Consider the following 14,651-nt stretch of genomic DNA (forward strand, 5'->3'; position numbering starts at 1 on the left):
CTGCCATCATCTGGCATCAATACCCAAAGTACAAGGCAGATCCCACCAACAGTCAACTAATTAAGACAGTACATTTAAAGGCTGATCGTCAACTGCGGACAATTTTGCATACACCCTATTCCCCAGATAGCATTTGGTAATGCCTAAAGACAAGTTGGCTGTTATAACCTGAGGTTATAATTTAGTGAGTAGAACCAAGTATGAAGCTAAGTATCCTATGATGCACAAGACAGCTCTCTCAATGCCAACAAAGCCTTATCCTGCCCCAGAATTCAATACAGCTGAGGTTGGAAGGCCTGCTCTAAAGAGACTGAAAGTTGGGTAATTAAACATTACAAGTTTGTATTGGAAAAAGCTGACATAGCCTTGAAGGCCTTGAACTGAAGGGACACTAGCTCACTGGAGCTTGAGGCTCTGGCAGGCCCAGCCTGTTCCCTAGGTCCCTCTGCCTTGCTAAAATCTGTTAGTCCACCTTCCTAAATCTAGCCATCAAAGTCTACTTCCTTATTTGGCTACTTCCTCCTCCCGAGGCTGACTATCAAGGTCTACTTATCAGGGTATTAAAGTCCAGCAACCACAAGCCACCTTTGATTCACTTAATTAACATGCTGAATCAAAATATATGACTGCATCCTAGCCCATTTGAACACTGACCTCCCCCTTTTCTGTCATAATTACACCTTCAAGGTCATTTGCTGCTGTTTTTCTGCTTGAGTCAGAAAGCAGCCACTTGAACTTTTCTTCCATGCCTAATAAAGGATCTCTGAGGAAACAAATGTTTAGGTAGGGATTGTGCCTAATTTGGGGTCCGAGATAGAACCCCCCAATATTCAGGGTAGGGTTCTCTGTTCTGCTATAGATGGTTTAGGCTCGGCTCACAGAGAGCTTTCTTGGACCATGTTAGCATACTTCCTCTGCCATGAGAAAACAGCCAATAATTGATTTGATTCCTCATTGTTTCAAAAATAGCCACAGCACTTTGGTAAGATGAAAATAGAAGCTGGGGGAGGACATATTGGTTGGTAACAGAGGGCAGGACTAGGAAAGCAGCAGTCATTTTATGGCTTCTGTTGCATTTGTGACCTTCACCTTGTAACATGCAGAGGCTTCCATTAGGCTCTTTCGAGCATCCCCACAACATTTGGTACCAGCACCCTGTGACTTGCTGCCGCTGTGAATGTTCCATAGGGCAACGGCATGACCATTACCTGGGTGCTTGTTCTGGGACCCCGACTTCTGGTGCACAGAGTCAGGATCTCGGGGGTGAGGTGGGGTCCAGACAATCTAAAAGAACACTTGCCGCTCAATGTGTGGTCCTTGGCTCAGAAGGCTGGCAGCACCTGGAGACTCATTTCAAGCTCCAGAAGCTCAGGCCCCACCCTAGTCCTCAGAAGTAGAATCTGAATTCCACTGAGACCCCCTAGGTGGTTCTCACACACATTTGAGCATGTGAGAAACTGGCTCAAACTAACCCTAGGCCTGACCCTAACCAAGACACTTGACTATCAGGGACGTGCCTCATACACACAATGGAGATTTAAAGCAGATGCCATCATCATGGTCATAGCGAGTAAAAAAATGAGTCTGTTCTGAAAAGATTTTTTACAAATGTAAAATCTCTGCAACTATGAAGGAGTATAATTGCTATTTCTATTATTTTTCTTTCAAGGCTTCAGTTTTTGCTATCTTAAAATTAAAGGTTGGGAGGGCATGGTGGTACATGCCTGTAAATCCAGCACTTCAGAGGCTGAGGCATGGAGATGTGGAATTCAAGGTCAATCTGGCCAACACAATGAAGCCTAGTCTCAAAAAAAAAATCCAAATAGATAAAGTTTAAAAATGAAAGTTGGAACCAAAGGTTTTCTTCTAAAATGTATTCTGCGTCTAAGTGATGGCAGGCTGCAAGAACAGTTTGACAGGGTGCCTCTTTTTTTTTTTGTTTTGTTTTGTTTTTACGAGACTGGGTTTCTCTGTATTGTTTTGGAGGCTATCCGTCCAGCCCGGCCTTGAACTCACAGAGATCCGCCTGCCTCTGCCTCCCGAGTGCTGGGATTAAAGGTGTGCGCCACCACCGCCTGGTGAGGGTGCCTCTTTTTGATGAGATTATATTTAAGAATTATTATTGATTGTTTGACTGGCGGAGGGAGGGGCATGGGTGAGTCAAAGGACAACTTGCAGGAGTCTCATCCTCTACCATGTGGATCCTTGGGATGGAACCTGGGCCGTTAGGTTTGGTGGCAAGCACCTTTACATGCTGAGACATCTTGTTGACCCCAGAAATGTAACTGTGCCAACAATTACAGCCTCCGTGTTAACTGTGATCTCTGAACACCTCGTGTTTTTATCTTAATATTGGAGCACCCCACAGGAGTGAGATAAGGAAGAGTTACTGTGCCACAGGCTCTTATCATTTCCATACACTCATTCATCTTCCCACAAACCTGGAAGACAACACAAAATTATTCCCCCACTAGTCCTACACCAGCCACACTGACTTGAAGAAATAAAACTCTTTTCCTGGTTAAAAATAACAAGGGACTGCAGTCACATTTTGAAGTCACCATCTTGTTCTAGAGAAATAAGAATAATCAGCACCTTTATCACACAAGCACACACAAATCTCTTGAGCTACTAAAAGGCAATTATAAAAAAAAGCCAACTGTGTCATCCAAAGTACCATGGTAACCAACATCACCAGGGCATGAAAAAACAGTTGTTAGTCACTAGAAGCAAAGCCAGTTGGCAATTTGGCTTGCTAAGCAACACTACAAAAATAGCGGAGTAAGGGTTCATTATCCAGAGGTCTGACGCTGCATAGCATGGAATCTGACTCCAGAAGGAACTATCCAAGGTCTCTCCATCAACCTGGACACGAGGCTCACAGTCATCAACTAATCAGTCACTTGTTTAACCAGCGTTTATCAAAGCTTGTTGCATCAGAGGCAGACGGTTTGATAACATACATGTTTACTTGGATTTTCAGCTGAACAGATGACGGACAGGAAGAGGGCGGTTCTGCCAGGAGTGTGGTGGGGCAGGATTTGCCTGAGATGGACTCAAAGAGAACAGCTGACACCCGAGGACAGAAAACTATGAGAAGTAGACAGAGCTGGTTATAATGCAGCATAAATAGCTACATTCTCATGGCCATGATCTTGCGTCATCAAGAAAAAGGTGGGAGTTACACTTAGGATCCTTAGTTAAGGCAAGAGTGGGTACACGTGATTGTAGGACTACCACCATCAAAATGACAAAGCATGCTGTTTTGGCACTCATGAGGAATAAAAATTACATGTGGCGAGTACTTCATTCTCCCTGGTTTCCGATTTTGGTAGAAGAGATTCAGGCTCACGAGAATTGCTTTAGCAGCGTTAAGATGCATTGCTGGCTCTGTTCTGCCTTTCTTTTTCTAGATCAGCCTCCTGCCTCAGCTGGGACGCCTTTTTCTTTCATAATCGCTGATCACAGTTCTTTCAAGGCCAAGCTGAAATTGTATTTCCTGAGAGAAATTTTCTCATCTCACCCAAGGACTTATTGCGCCTTTTCTTTTCACCCACAGATGCCCTTGTCGGTTCCCCAGGCTGCCTCTAATCAAGACCCTTTCTCCCTTTGTGTCCCCACATTTACACCTCTGTCTGTCTGCCGCGGCCCCAGTGCCATGGGAATGGTACTGAGCTGAGCTGCCTAGTGTCAGCAGCCACAGGGAGGCAGAGGGAAGGCTGGTTTCCTTAATCAGTGGGACACAGCCAAGAGGGAAACTTGCACGTTGCTACTCCCTTCCCCCTTCAGAGCCTTTGCAGATTTACTCCCATCTTCTGGGGACCCCTTGCTCAGAGAAACTGCCTCCCATCCTCTAGGATTCAGTTCAAATATTTGGGGAGTAAGGAGTCTGCTCTTACCCACAAACCAGCTGAGCTTGCCCGCCACATTCTTTTTTTTTTTTTTAATTATGTCCCATTTTGTAATAGTTTGTCAGCCGGTGTTCCCCTCTGTGTTTAACTGCAAAGCCCTGAGAACCCACACTGATGTTTACCTGGCTACCATGTCCCCATACAGAACAAAGTCCCACCAATACATGGAAGTTAGGCAGGAAAGGATGAGAAGGGATCTCAGTTTGATAAGGAACATGAACTGGAACCTGAGAGGATTGAAGATTCAGGGTTCCTAAGCGTCTGCCTGGAGAATACCAGGAGGGTATGCGGCTCCTTCTCTTAGAAACCCGAAGGCTGGAAGGAAGCTGGAAGCATGGCCACATACATCTGGGGGGTTATAAACATGGAACTGAGGTGAACTACAATAAAACACAGCATCTTTCGAGTAAGAGAGAACCCAGGAGAGATGATAAAAAGAAGAAATCGAATTTAACCGCAGCCTGTGGGATTTAGATTAGATAAAAAGACAGCCTGACAAGGAAAGCTGGCATGGCCTGGAAAGGAAGGCTAAATCTAAAAAAAGAAAGCACTAGGAATTAGAATTCACTCAGGTTCTTTAGTGCTCACTCCTCTGGGCTCTGATTATGATTATGCTGTTATCTATTTCTTTTGCCAGACTAGTTTGGGGGACAGCATGGGCAGGGAGAATGCTGCAGAAAAACGCTATAATGACCACACTGAAAAATATTAAGACAGAAAAATAAGCCTACAATTTTGTCGTCTTACATAGTTATTTTCATTTTTCTCGTCTGCCTTTATTTTCTCCCTGTGCTTGACAGACTCTGCTTTATCTACTGTTTGTTCTGGCGACTTAGAGATTCAAAGCTCATTCTGAACCTCACTAATTATTTAGCAATAAATATAAGTTCTAATGCATTTAATAACATCTTACATTTAATTTCACCGGTGCACTTCAATATTGTAACTCAGTGTCACCAATGGAAGCATTAATGTTTTGACAGGCTTCTATGGAATTAACCAATAGATTGATAGATTTTTTTTTGTTTTACGAGACAGGGTTTCTCTGTATTGTTTTGGAGGCTGTTGGTCCAGCCAGGCCTCGAACTCACAGAGATCCGCCTGTCTCTGCCTCCCGAGTACTGGGATTAAAGGAGTGCGCCACCACCGCCCAGCATTAGATTGATATCAAATATCTCACATCAGAATTTGGGGAATGAGGTAAAACACTGACTTTTCGATTATTCGTCAGTGAAAAGATTACAAGCTACAAGTGGGGCAGGGTGTTTCCTTGATGGTTGGAAATACTTCAGGCAGAGATCCCTTGAAGGAAGACCCGAGATGGAAGATGTTTCCTTGCAGTCACCTCTGTATTCCCAGGGCACAGAAAAGGACCTGGCTTCAGAGTTCAAAACAGTGTTTGAGTGAATCAATGGATGAGCAAAGACTGCGTATAAAATAGCAACAGGCCATTTTATAGCCACACTAGTCTGCAGGCAGCGTAACCAGAATAGGTGGGGTAAGGTGCATAGAGCATGCTACTGTTTGGCCATATATCATTTAACAGAGTTAACCGTCAACACTATAAAGCCCATGGGCTTTGACTTCAGAATACAGTTTCATTCCTTTTCTGTGTCTACACAGCATTAGTTCTCTCTTAAAACAGTCTACTAGGAGGCAGTGGTGGTGGTGCAAACCTTTAATTTTAGCACTCGGAAGGCAGAGGCAGGCAGATCTCTGTGAGTTCGAGGCCAGCCTGGTCTACAGAGTGAGTTCCAGGATAGCCAAGGCTACCCAGAGACTCTATCTTTAAAAACAAAACAAACAAACAAACAAACAAAAAAGAGTCTACTATGGAGTAAACTTTATGCTAAGTAAAATAAACCTCAGGGCCCATATTATAAACCAAGTTTCCCAAACTACAGTCCTCAATCTTGAGAAAACTGTAGTAAAAATAATACATATAAGACAACAACTCTAGGGATCATGCTAGAACAGTAGATTTTTAGATCATAGCAGGCTGTCTTTCCCCTTTATTTTCTTTTTAAACATTTAAGGCAGTGATTATGTGCAGTACACATTATATACTGGCAAGAACTACCTGATGAGGGGCTGGAGATACGGTTCAGCGTTTAAGGGTGTGTGCTCTTGCAGAGGACCTGGGTTCTGCTCCCAGCACCCATATTGGGTTGCTAATAACTGCCTGTCCTTGCAGTTCTGGTGTATCTGATGCCCTCTTCTGACCTCATGCGCACTCACATGGTGCACATACAGACAAGCAGGGAAACACACATATGCAGAAAGTAAAAGTAAATCTTAAAGTTTTTTCATGATAATGGGATTCTGTTTAGATGTTTTCACACTCCTGCTTCTTACTGTTCTGTGTCTAATTTTTCTATACAAAGTATAGAAATCTATAAACTACAGTATAATTTTTATGAAAGGAAAATATACTACTTAATCAGTTGCTTGTCTTCCATGTTCTTATTGCATCTTTACACTTCTATTATAGCATTTAATTTCAATGGTTTTTGTATAAGTTTGTCTTACACATATATTTATATATTGAACTACGACTCCTGACTTGTAATGCCATGAAAAGTCATCGTGAAAGACAAATTTGCCTGCTTTCTAGCTTGCAAAGAGGAACGCAATATTATTCTTGGGTTTAGGCTTCTGGGAGTAGATTTTGTAATTCGTATACCTGGTCTATGTAGTCTAGACTGACCTAGAACTTGAGATCCTGCCTCTACTTCTGAGTGACTACAGGTGAACATCATCTTGTCTTGTCTAATAACAACATTTTGAATATTAAAAAAAACCGTGACAGTTGTTTCTAAAGAGACAAAGAAACGATATAGGCAGTATGTTTCCTCTACTATTTAAAGTTTAATATGTTCTGTTCTATAGGCCAAAGCTATTAGGTTAAAGACAATTAAAAATTCATTTACTAGGGCTCTCCAGAACTCATCTATTACATTATATATTATAGCTTAGCTCCCCAACTATCCTTTAGCTCTTTCAAAAATCATTTATAATGTACTAAGCCAGACATGATGGTGAATGCCTGTTATCCCAGAATGCAGAAGGCCGACACAGGAAGATTCTGCATTCATATTGTTCATTAAACAACACATAGGAAGAACTGGGGAGGTAGCTAAGTTGGTAACATGCTTACCTTGTAAGCATGATGACCTCAATTCTACCCCAAGGACCTACTTAAATAGCTAGGACCAAAGAAAACAACTAAGTATGGTGACCCACACTTGTAATCCCAGTGCTGGGAGGTGGAGGCAGAGGCAGAGGCGGAGGCAGACGAATCCCCAGGCCTATTGGGTTAGCTAGCCTAGCTTAATTGGCAAGCTCCAGGCCAATGAGAGATAGTATTCTATAGGAATGACACCCACATTTTTCCTCTTACCTTGATGCACACACACACACACACACACACACATGCACACACAGTTATACTGGTATATAGAACAATAGGTTTGGATACAACTGAGGTTTACAAGAGATGCTTCCAGAAAGGGTGGCTCCTAACCTGAGTATTAAAGAACGAGTTGGTGTTGGGTTGGTCAAGACATGCATATGTAACCCATCATATTCTCATACAGTATGAGGAGGGGACAGACAAGATTTCAGAGTACTGTATGTCTCATGGATCCACCTAGGAAGGGGTAGAAAGACAGTATCTCCTGAGTAAATTGAGAGAGTAAGGGGCATGCGGGGGTGTGGAAGGGGAGAGGGGAGGAGAGAAAGGGAGAGGGGAAAATGTATAGCTCAGTTAAAAACAACTTAAAAAAAGATTTCATAGCACTGTGCTGCTATGGAATTCAAGGCCACGGGCACCTAAAGCTGTGGCAGAGAGTGGGGGTGCTGGGGCTGTACAGGTGGCCAGGCATCAGTCACCAGGGTATCCACAGCCAGCAGTCACCAGGGTATCCACAGCCCCATCTCTGCTTAGACTGTACCCTTTGGATGGCGGAGGCTGCTGAAGGGTTTTAAGCAGAGAATGAAAACCTAGAGATTATTTTAGTGGCACTAGAGAGGACAGACTGTAGAGAAACAATAATTTGAAATGTCTTAGAAGACACAAATGAGTAATAGTTAACCACAGCTAACACAGCATTTGTGATGGGCACTAAATAAGCATCACAGTGTAAGAGTCTTAATTTTCTCAACAACCTTATAAATAAGTAAATTCTATTATCATTTCCATTTACAGCTAATGAGACAGACATAGATAAGCAATTTGGTCAAGACCAATACCAAGCCAATACCAGCACCACACTTCTGTTATGGATCTCAGCCTCGTTTATTTAATGTCCATCTCTTCTATTAGACTCGAAGTCTCCACACAGACAAGGACTCACATTGGCAGTGTTCTCCAACGTGTCTACACCTTCGGCACAAAGTAATTACTTGTTTTGTAAAATCAACGCATCATCTACACGGAAGAAAGAGTGGGCTAAATCATGTAGGTTCAAGAGTCTGGATGCAATGCTGATAATCGGTATTTTCCTAAGGAGAGTTCAGAGTTCTCTCGCTTTCCCTTCACACTCACTAAGGAACCTTGAGCTGAGACTTCCACCATCTAGCACGGTGGGAAGAGGGATTTCTGTTGTTTAGATTACCACAGTCTATAGTATTTGGGAATGACAGCTCAGAAGGAGCATACCAAGGTGAAGGTTAATATGGCAAGGATGGGTAATAATGGAGAGGTTTATACCTTAGCATACTGCAGGGACCATGCTGTCCCTACTGGAGGAAAAAGAAGAGATATTTGCAGTGGTCAGTAGACAATGCCAAATTATTTTGTTTTTAGGGTTCACCTTCATTCCAACACAGAAATGGGAAATTTACCTATGTCTACTTACTTAGTCAATGTTTACTTATAATTACATGGTAGTCTCTGTGTTTGTTCTGAGAAAAGTGTTAAGAAACATTCTCTATCATCAAGTAACTCAGTCTTGTGGGAAGAAATACCATTCCCTTTGTGAAGCTGGCATGTGAACTGAAAAGAAGACTATTTTCTTTTTCCCTACCCCTAAGGTCTTGTAATCAACTGATTAGTTCATGGGTAGTATCCTACATGAGTCATATGATACACATTTGAATTTGGGTTACACAGGCTCAGTGGTGATCTGGGTCTTTAGGGCCAGTCCTTGTAACTAGAATCAGATGATGGAATAGACATGTTAGTGGTTACAATTACTAAAGATGCATTCCTAATCCAAAGAGTCCAAAGCCACGGTCAGGAAGAAAAGGCCAGTTTTTACCACCACACTAGGCAGCAGAAATTCCAGGTTGGAGGGACAAGATTAGAGTGGCAGAGTCAGGGTGACAGACAAACAGGAATCGGACATCTACAAACCTATTTCAATCATAGTTATCACCTATAGGAGGTTGAGTAAGTCATGCTATCGATCTAAGCTTTAGTTACTTCATCTACGAAGTGGAGTTAATAATGCCTACCCAGGAGGGCTGTTCTGAATATAAAAAGGGCTTGGCATGGTGCCTGGCAGAATTGTCACTCAATTAATGGCGAACGTTGCTCCTATTAATATAATCATTTTCCTCTTTCACCTCCTAAGGGGTTTGTTTAGACGGTTGAGTTACTTGAGAGTCGAAGAAGTGAGGGCAATGGAGGAGCTATTAAAGACTAGCTTCTAAGCTATTTTTAAATATAAAGAAAAGCAGTTTAACTTGGCTTGTGTCTCCTAACATGTGGTGCGAGCATAAGTTGGCCACTGGTCTGTGGCTTAAAGCCTGCATATAACCTCCTTGTTAACAATTCCTCGTCTCCTACCCAAAGTAGATCTACCAAGCATTGTTAATAAGGGCTCTCTGAGCATGTTTAATTCCTTTCCAATTTTAATATAAACTTGAGTCACCCAAGGACTAGTTAAAATGCAGATTTTCATCCAGGAAATTTATAGTAGGGCATAAAATTCTGCATTGCCAATAAGCTCCCATGCGAGACTCATGCTTTGGGTTCAAGGATGACATTCCGAGGGAGTGGAAAGTCTCTGAAAAGACATAGAAATACCTTTGTTGGCCTCATGGCTCGCTTCTCTCTAACGATCTACCTAATAACAGACTATTAATAGAATATGAGCAAGCTTGTTTCAGATCAGACTTGAAATTCTGCCTATGGACTCATTTTAAATCAATAGCAACTATTTTGAACAATTTTTCCTGGAACACAAAGTTTGCTTCTAAAGACAGCTCTTATTAACCTTATATATTCCATAAACTGTTAACTTTCTAAAGGTAGTCTCGCCTGCACTATTACCTAAAACTGTGTATCAACAGATGGACGAAAGAAATCACAGAGTCTCATTAAAAACATTTCTAAACTAAAAATTCCAGTACATTTAGTGGGATACCACCCCTTGAGTATTTATTCAGAGGTATTCTGGAGACCTCTCCAAAACATTACAGGCTATTTATTGCCATGCTCTGGCTGCCCATTAGAATTTGATAGTATGACCCTATCGCCGAAGACACCATATACTTTGGTCACAAGTTATAGAGGAATCAAGTTGGTACTGACTAGGAGGATTCCTTGCAGGTTCCTTCCAGAGTATGGAAGGTGCCATGTAGATTGCTGGAGGGAAAAAAGTCATCAACACTTTAACCCAGCTGCGAACACTGTGAACCAAAATCATGACTTGTTATGGAAAGATATAACCAGGACTGCAATTGTGGCACAGACGTTAATGGGGGTAACACACTGCTTTCTGATTGGATTTAAGGCCTGCTTCATAGGAGGAAACAAACTATAAATCTGATCAAGAACCCATGATTGGAGAGCTCACAGTCCCTGGTAGGGAAGAGAAAACCTACCACTAATTCTTCTGCTAGATGAACTTAGTATCAAACTGTCCTCTAAATTTGTATCTCTACCCGTAGATTATCATAGCTCTCAGAGCTTGTCAGAGAAGTTTCTTGGTGCAATAGATGGTGGTTGATACAGAAACTTAATAACTGCTCAAAGCACAGAGAGTAACTGTTAGTGGACTGCTCGGCCATAAATGGGACATCTATGTCACCTGCCTTAAAGTTCATGAACCATCACAGAAGAGGGGCCAGCCATATGGTAAAACCTAGGAGTTGGGGAGGACCAGAGTGAAATGGTGTCTCCTGGACATGACAGGACCACTGCATTCATCAATTCGCAGCAGCTGTGGTTGCTTGCACAAGACCTGCACAAGATCAAGCCAGTTGGCACACTCAAGCTTAGATGCAGCGGGGTTCATAAAAGTCTCCATCTGAAACCAAAGAGCTATAGACAACTGATGGTTTTGGGGGCACGAAGAATCAGTTTTTTACAGAATGTAGCCTCTGGCAGAGGACAAGATGTTGGGAGAATAGGCAGGTAGAGTGGATCCAGGAGGAGTTAAGAGGAAGAATGATGGTGAATATGATCATGCTGTGTTATATAAAACGACCAGAGAATTAATAAAAATATTTTCAAAAACGTCTTCTGGCACTGCATGACAATGAGACACTTTCTCATACTAAGTGGAGTTCCCTCAGGGGAAAACCACATGGCAACCTGTTGGCTAAGCAGAATGGAAGAGGCCTGGGGCTCAGCCAACTATGAGGGAGACAGGGAAACATAAGACCGTGTTTTGAATATTCTCAATGGTGACCTCTGGAAATAGATTTGATTAAAAACAAAAAGCAGGGGCAGTTCTAGGCCAGATCTGGTAAACAAGGGGCAGGGCAAACACAAAACCATGAGGACTAACTCTCAAGTGTCCACAATGACTTTTCTTGAGTGAATTTGTACTTAGGCCCAGGAGGTAGTCTCCAAAAACAACCCCCATACATGAAGCCAACCATCATATAGCTTGCTATGGCACCATGTTTCAGGTTAGTAGGGATGGGGAGATGATGATGGTGTTGAAAGAAACACATTCATTTGGGTGAAACTTTTCTGGGGTCTTCATTCTGAAGAAGTATTTAAGTCCCCACCTACGCTACTGTGAGGAGCTAGAGCCCCTGGACGTACCAAGATTCGACTGCTTTAGCTACCTCTCAATCCCTAACCGGACCGCCATTTTGTGTGTCAGATGAATGGCTCCTAGTAAGTTATGGAGGAGAAGAAGGTCTAAGGGGCCTGGTGTTTGTTCTCCCTCACTCAAAGGGTAGAACTGGGAGGCTCTGGAGACCTGGGAGGCTCTGGAGACCTGGGAGGTTCTGGAGACCTGGGTTCCAGCTCCCTGTGTGAAAGACATGGCCTGCAGCTGGAGCTGTCCAGCAAGGGCGTTCACTCTCTTTGGAAATGATGAGCTGGGAGTTGGAGGCTGAGGCTATGGGATTCTGTAGAGTAAACTCTGTAAAGGGCAGGGAGGTATGCAATAAATTCCCAAGGCTCTCCTGGGCTCAGTCTCACAATACCTGGCGCCTGGTAGACCGAAGGAAGAATTTGGTGGGAGAGAATGGATGAGGGATATTTCAGCTGGTGAGCCAAGTAGAGTGGAAGAGGCCTGAGGCTCAGCCAGCTGCCAGAGAAACAGAGGAGCATGAGCTATCTAGGGAGCCAACAGTAGGCCTTCCTGGAGTTTCTGGCTCCGCAGATCAGAGGTATTGCTCTGGGCACCTGAAGCCCCTCGTGGTTAGCATAGGCAGTATCTTTGAAGGGGGGGAATAGGAGCTGGGGAAGGATAAATACCACTGCTCACCCTTCTTAAACTCCTCCAGCACCGTGTCCAGCCGGGTATCATTGAAGACGCAATGCAGGGGCCGGTTGTAGAAGCGGGTGACTGTGAGCAGCGGGGTACAGTCGTCCGGGTCCACAAAGGCCAAGTCTTTGACAAACAGAATGTCTACAATGTTGTGCCTCTGGTCGCCCTCATACACGGGGATGCGCGTATAGCCACTGCGGAGGATCTCGGATACAGTGGCGAAGTCAAGCACAGCGTCGGAGCGCAGCATGAAGCAGTCCCCAAGGGGGGTCAGCACCTCCTCTACCACCTTGGTGCGCAGCTCCAGGGCGCCCTGGATGATGTTGAGCTCTTCCTTCACCAGATCGTTATAAGGGTCCGCGGCCCGCAGCGTCTCCAGCAGCTTCTCCCTCGTGTAGAAGGTGCTGATCTCCTGGCGCAGCGCCCAGTCCAGGAGGCGGCCCAGCGGGTAGCACACCGGGAAGGCGGCAGCCATAAGGAGCCGGGTCAGGCATACACTGTGCGAGGCGATGGCCAAGCCGTGCCGCGAACACACCGAGTAGGGACAGATCTCGGCTCCCAGGAACACCGCACCGGTGCACACGAGCGCGGGCAGCCACGGGAAGTGAATCCCCGCCTCGCCATAGTCCTCCCCGGGGCCCCCGACGCCCGGCGGCAGCGAGGCGTACAGCCAGCCCGCCAGCGCGGCATTGGCACCGGCTTGGCCCAGGAGCAGGGTGCAGAGCAGATGGGTCCCCCTGCCGCGCACGGCCTGCACGCGGCGCGCCTGCTCCTGCTCGGCGGCCGAGCCACTGTTCCGCAGCACCCGTAACTCCACCGGGTCCAGCGAGAGCAGGCTCAGGCGCAGGCCGCTGAACAGGGCGGACAGGGCCAGCAGCAGGAGCGCCCCGAGCGCTCGCAGCCACGCGGGCGGCAGCAGGTCCCCACCCGGGCCGTAGAGGCGCGGGCGGACGCGCAGCAGGAAGCCGCCGGCCGCGCCGTGGTGGTGCCAAGCGCGCCCGTCCCAGGCGCACAGCGAAAAGAGCTTCCCGCCGCCGCCCGCGCCGCCGCGCTCCGCCTCGCCCTTACGCAGCTCCCGCACCCGCACCTGGACCAGGGCCGAACCCGCCACGCCCCCGGGGCGCAGGGGCCCCAGGACCTCCACGTCCGACGCCCAATCGCTCTGCTCGCGGCAGCGCTGCGGTCCCGGGGGACGCGTGGGGACCGCGCTGGGCGCCACGCCGCTCGCACCCGGGGGCTCCTCGATGAACACGATCCGCGGGGCCCAGTCGCCCGTGCTGTTCTCCCCCGGGGTCAGGGAGGGTGCGGGCACAGGCGCGGCGGGGACCGCCGGCCCAGGCTGGAAGTAGACCCGCAGGAGGAAGCTGGTGCCTTCGGCCGCACGCAGGGTGCCCCCCTCCAGGGACACACGGCCTCCAGCAGTGTCTTCGGGCCGCAGACCCAGCAGCCAGGCAGCAGCGGCCGGGGGCCGAGGTGACAAGGAGAAGAAGAGCAGGAGCACGGCGCCCCGGCTGCAGCAGTCCCGGAGCCTGACACCCAGCGCTGCTGCCGCCGCGGCCGCCGCCGCCATCCTGCACCCGGCGCGGTTGCACGTGATACTGCAGCAAGCAGAGTGCGAGCTGGAGGGAGGAGGAGCTGGAGCCGGGAATCCGGCCCCAGGCAGGTCACCACGTGTGCTCCCCTTGCGCGCGTGGGCTGGAGGCGGGGGTGGGGTGGCGAGAAGGGGGGTGGTTGGAACCCGCCTGGGAGGGGTCCCCTGCGGGAGGCTGGAGATGGTCACGAACTGCCTGTACACACTTAAGTGTGTCTGTGCCGTAGCCCTGGGAAGGCTTGACTTGAGCACGGCCCCCTACATCGGTCGTTCCTCCCCCTCAACCTCCTCTCATTTCGCTCACAGCCCTTATGCGAACTCCTACCTGGCAGTAATTCTGAACTGCAGGCTCTCTGCTTCCCATTTGACCTAGGAAATTTCTTAGCGTTTCTCCTGCCACTTGTCATCTTCCTTCTAATTAAAAGGTACTCTGGCAGTTAGTCCTGAATCTGTGAAAAATTTTGGTCTCAG

The 14,651-nt window shown here is 46.5% G+C and overlaps 1 protein-coding gene across 2 annotated transcripts in view; it reads right to left on the reverse strand.

Annotated features, from left to right (window-relative positions):
- Cnnm1 (cyclin and CBS domain divalent metal cation transport mediator 1) overlaps nt 1-14,231 on the reverse strand; it is a 53,991-nt gene extending 39,760 nt beyond the window's left edge. Inside the window, exon 1 of one of the 2 annotated variants that reach the window (XM_005063568.4) lies at nt 12,587-14,231. In XM_005063568.4, the coding sequence (XP_005063625.1) occupies nt 12,587-14,159 (1,573 nt within the window). In that variant the 5' untranslated portion in view covers nt 14,160-14,231. The remainder of the gene's footprint in view (nt 1-12,586) is intronic. The other variant, XM_005063569.4, reaches the window with a different exon arrangement.
- Between the last annotated feature and the right edge of the window lie 420 nt (nt 14,232-14,651).

Source organism: Mesocricetus auratus, unplaced genomic scaffold (assembly GCF_017639785.1).
Source record: "Mesocricetus auratus isolate SY011 unplaced genomic scaffold, BCM_Maur_2.0 Super-Scaffold_4256, whole genome shotgun sequence".
In the NCBI taxonomy this organism is placed as follows: domain Eukaryota; kingdom Metazoa; phylum Chordata; class Mammalia; order Rodentia; family Cricetidae; genus Mesocricetus; species Mesocricetus auratus.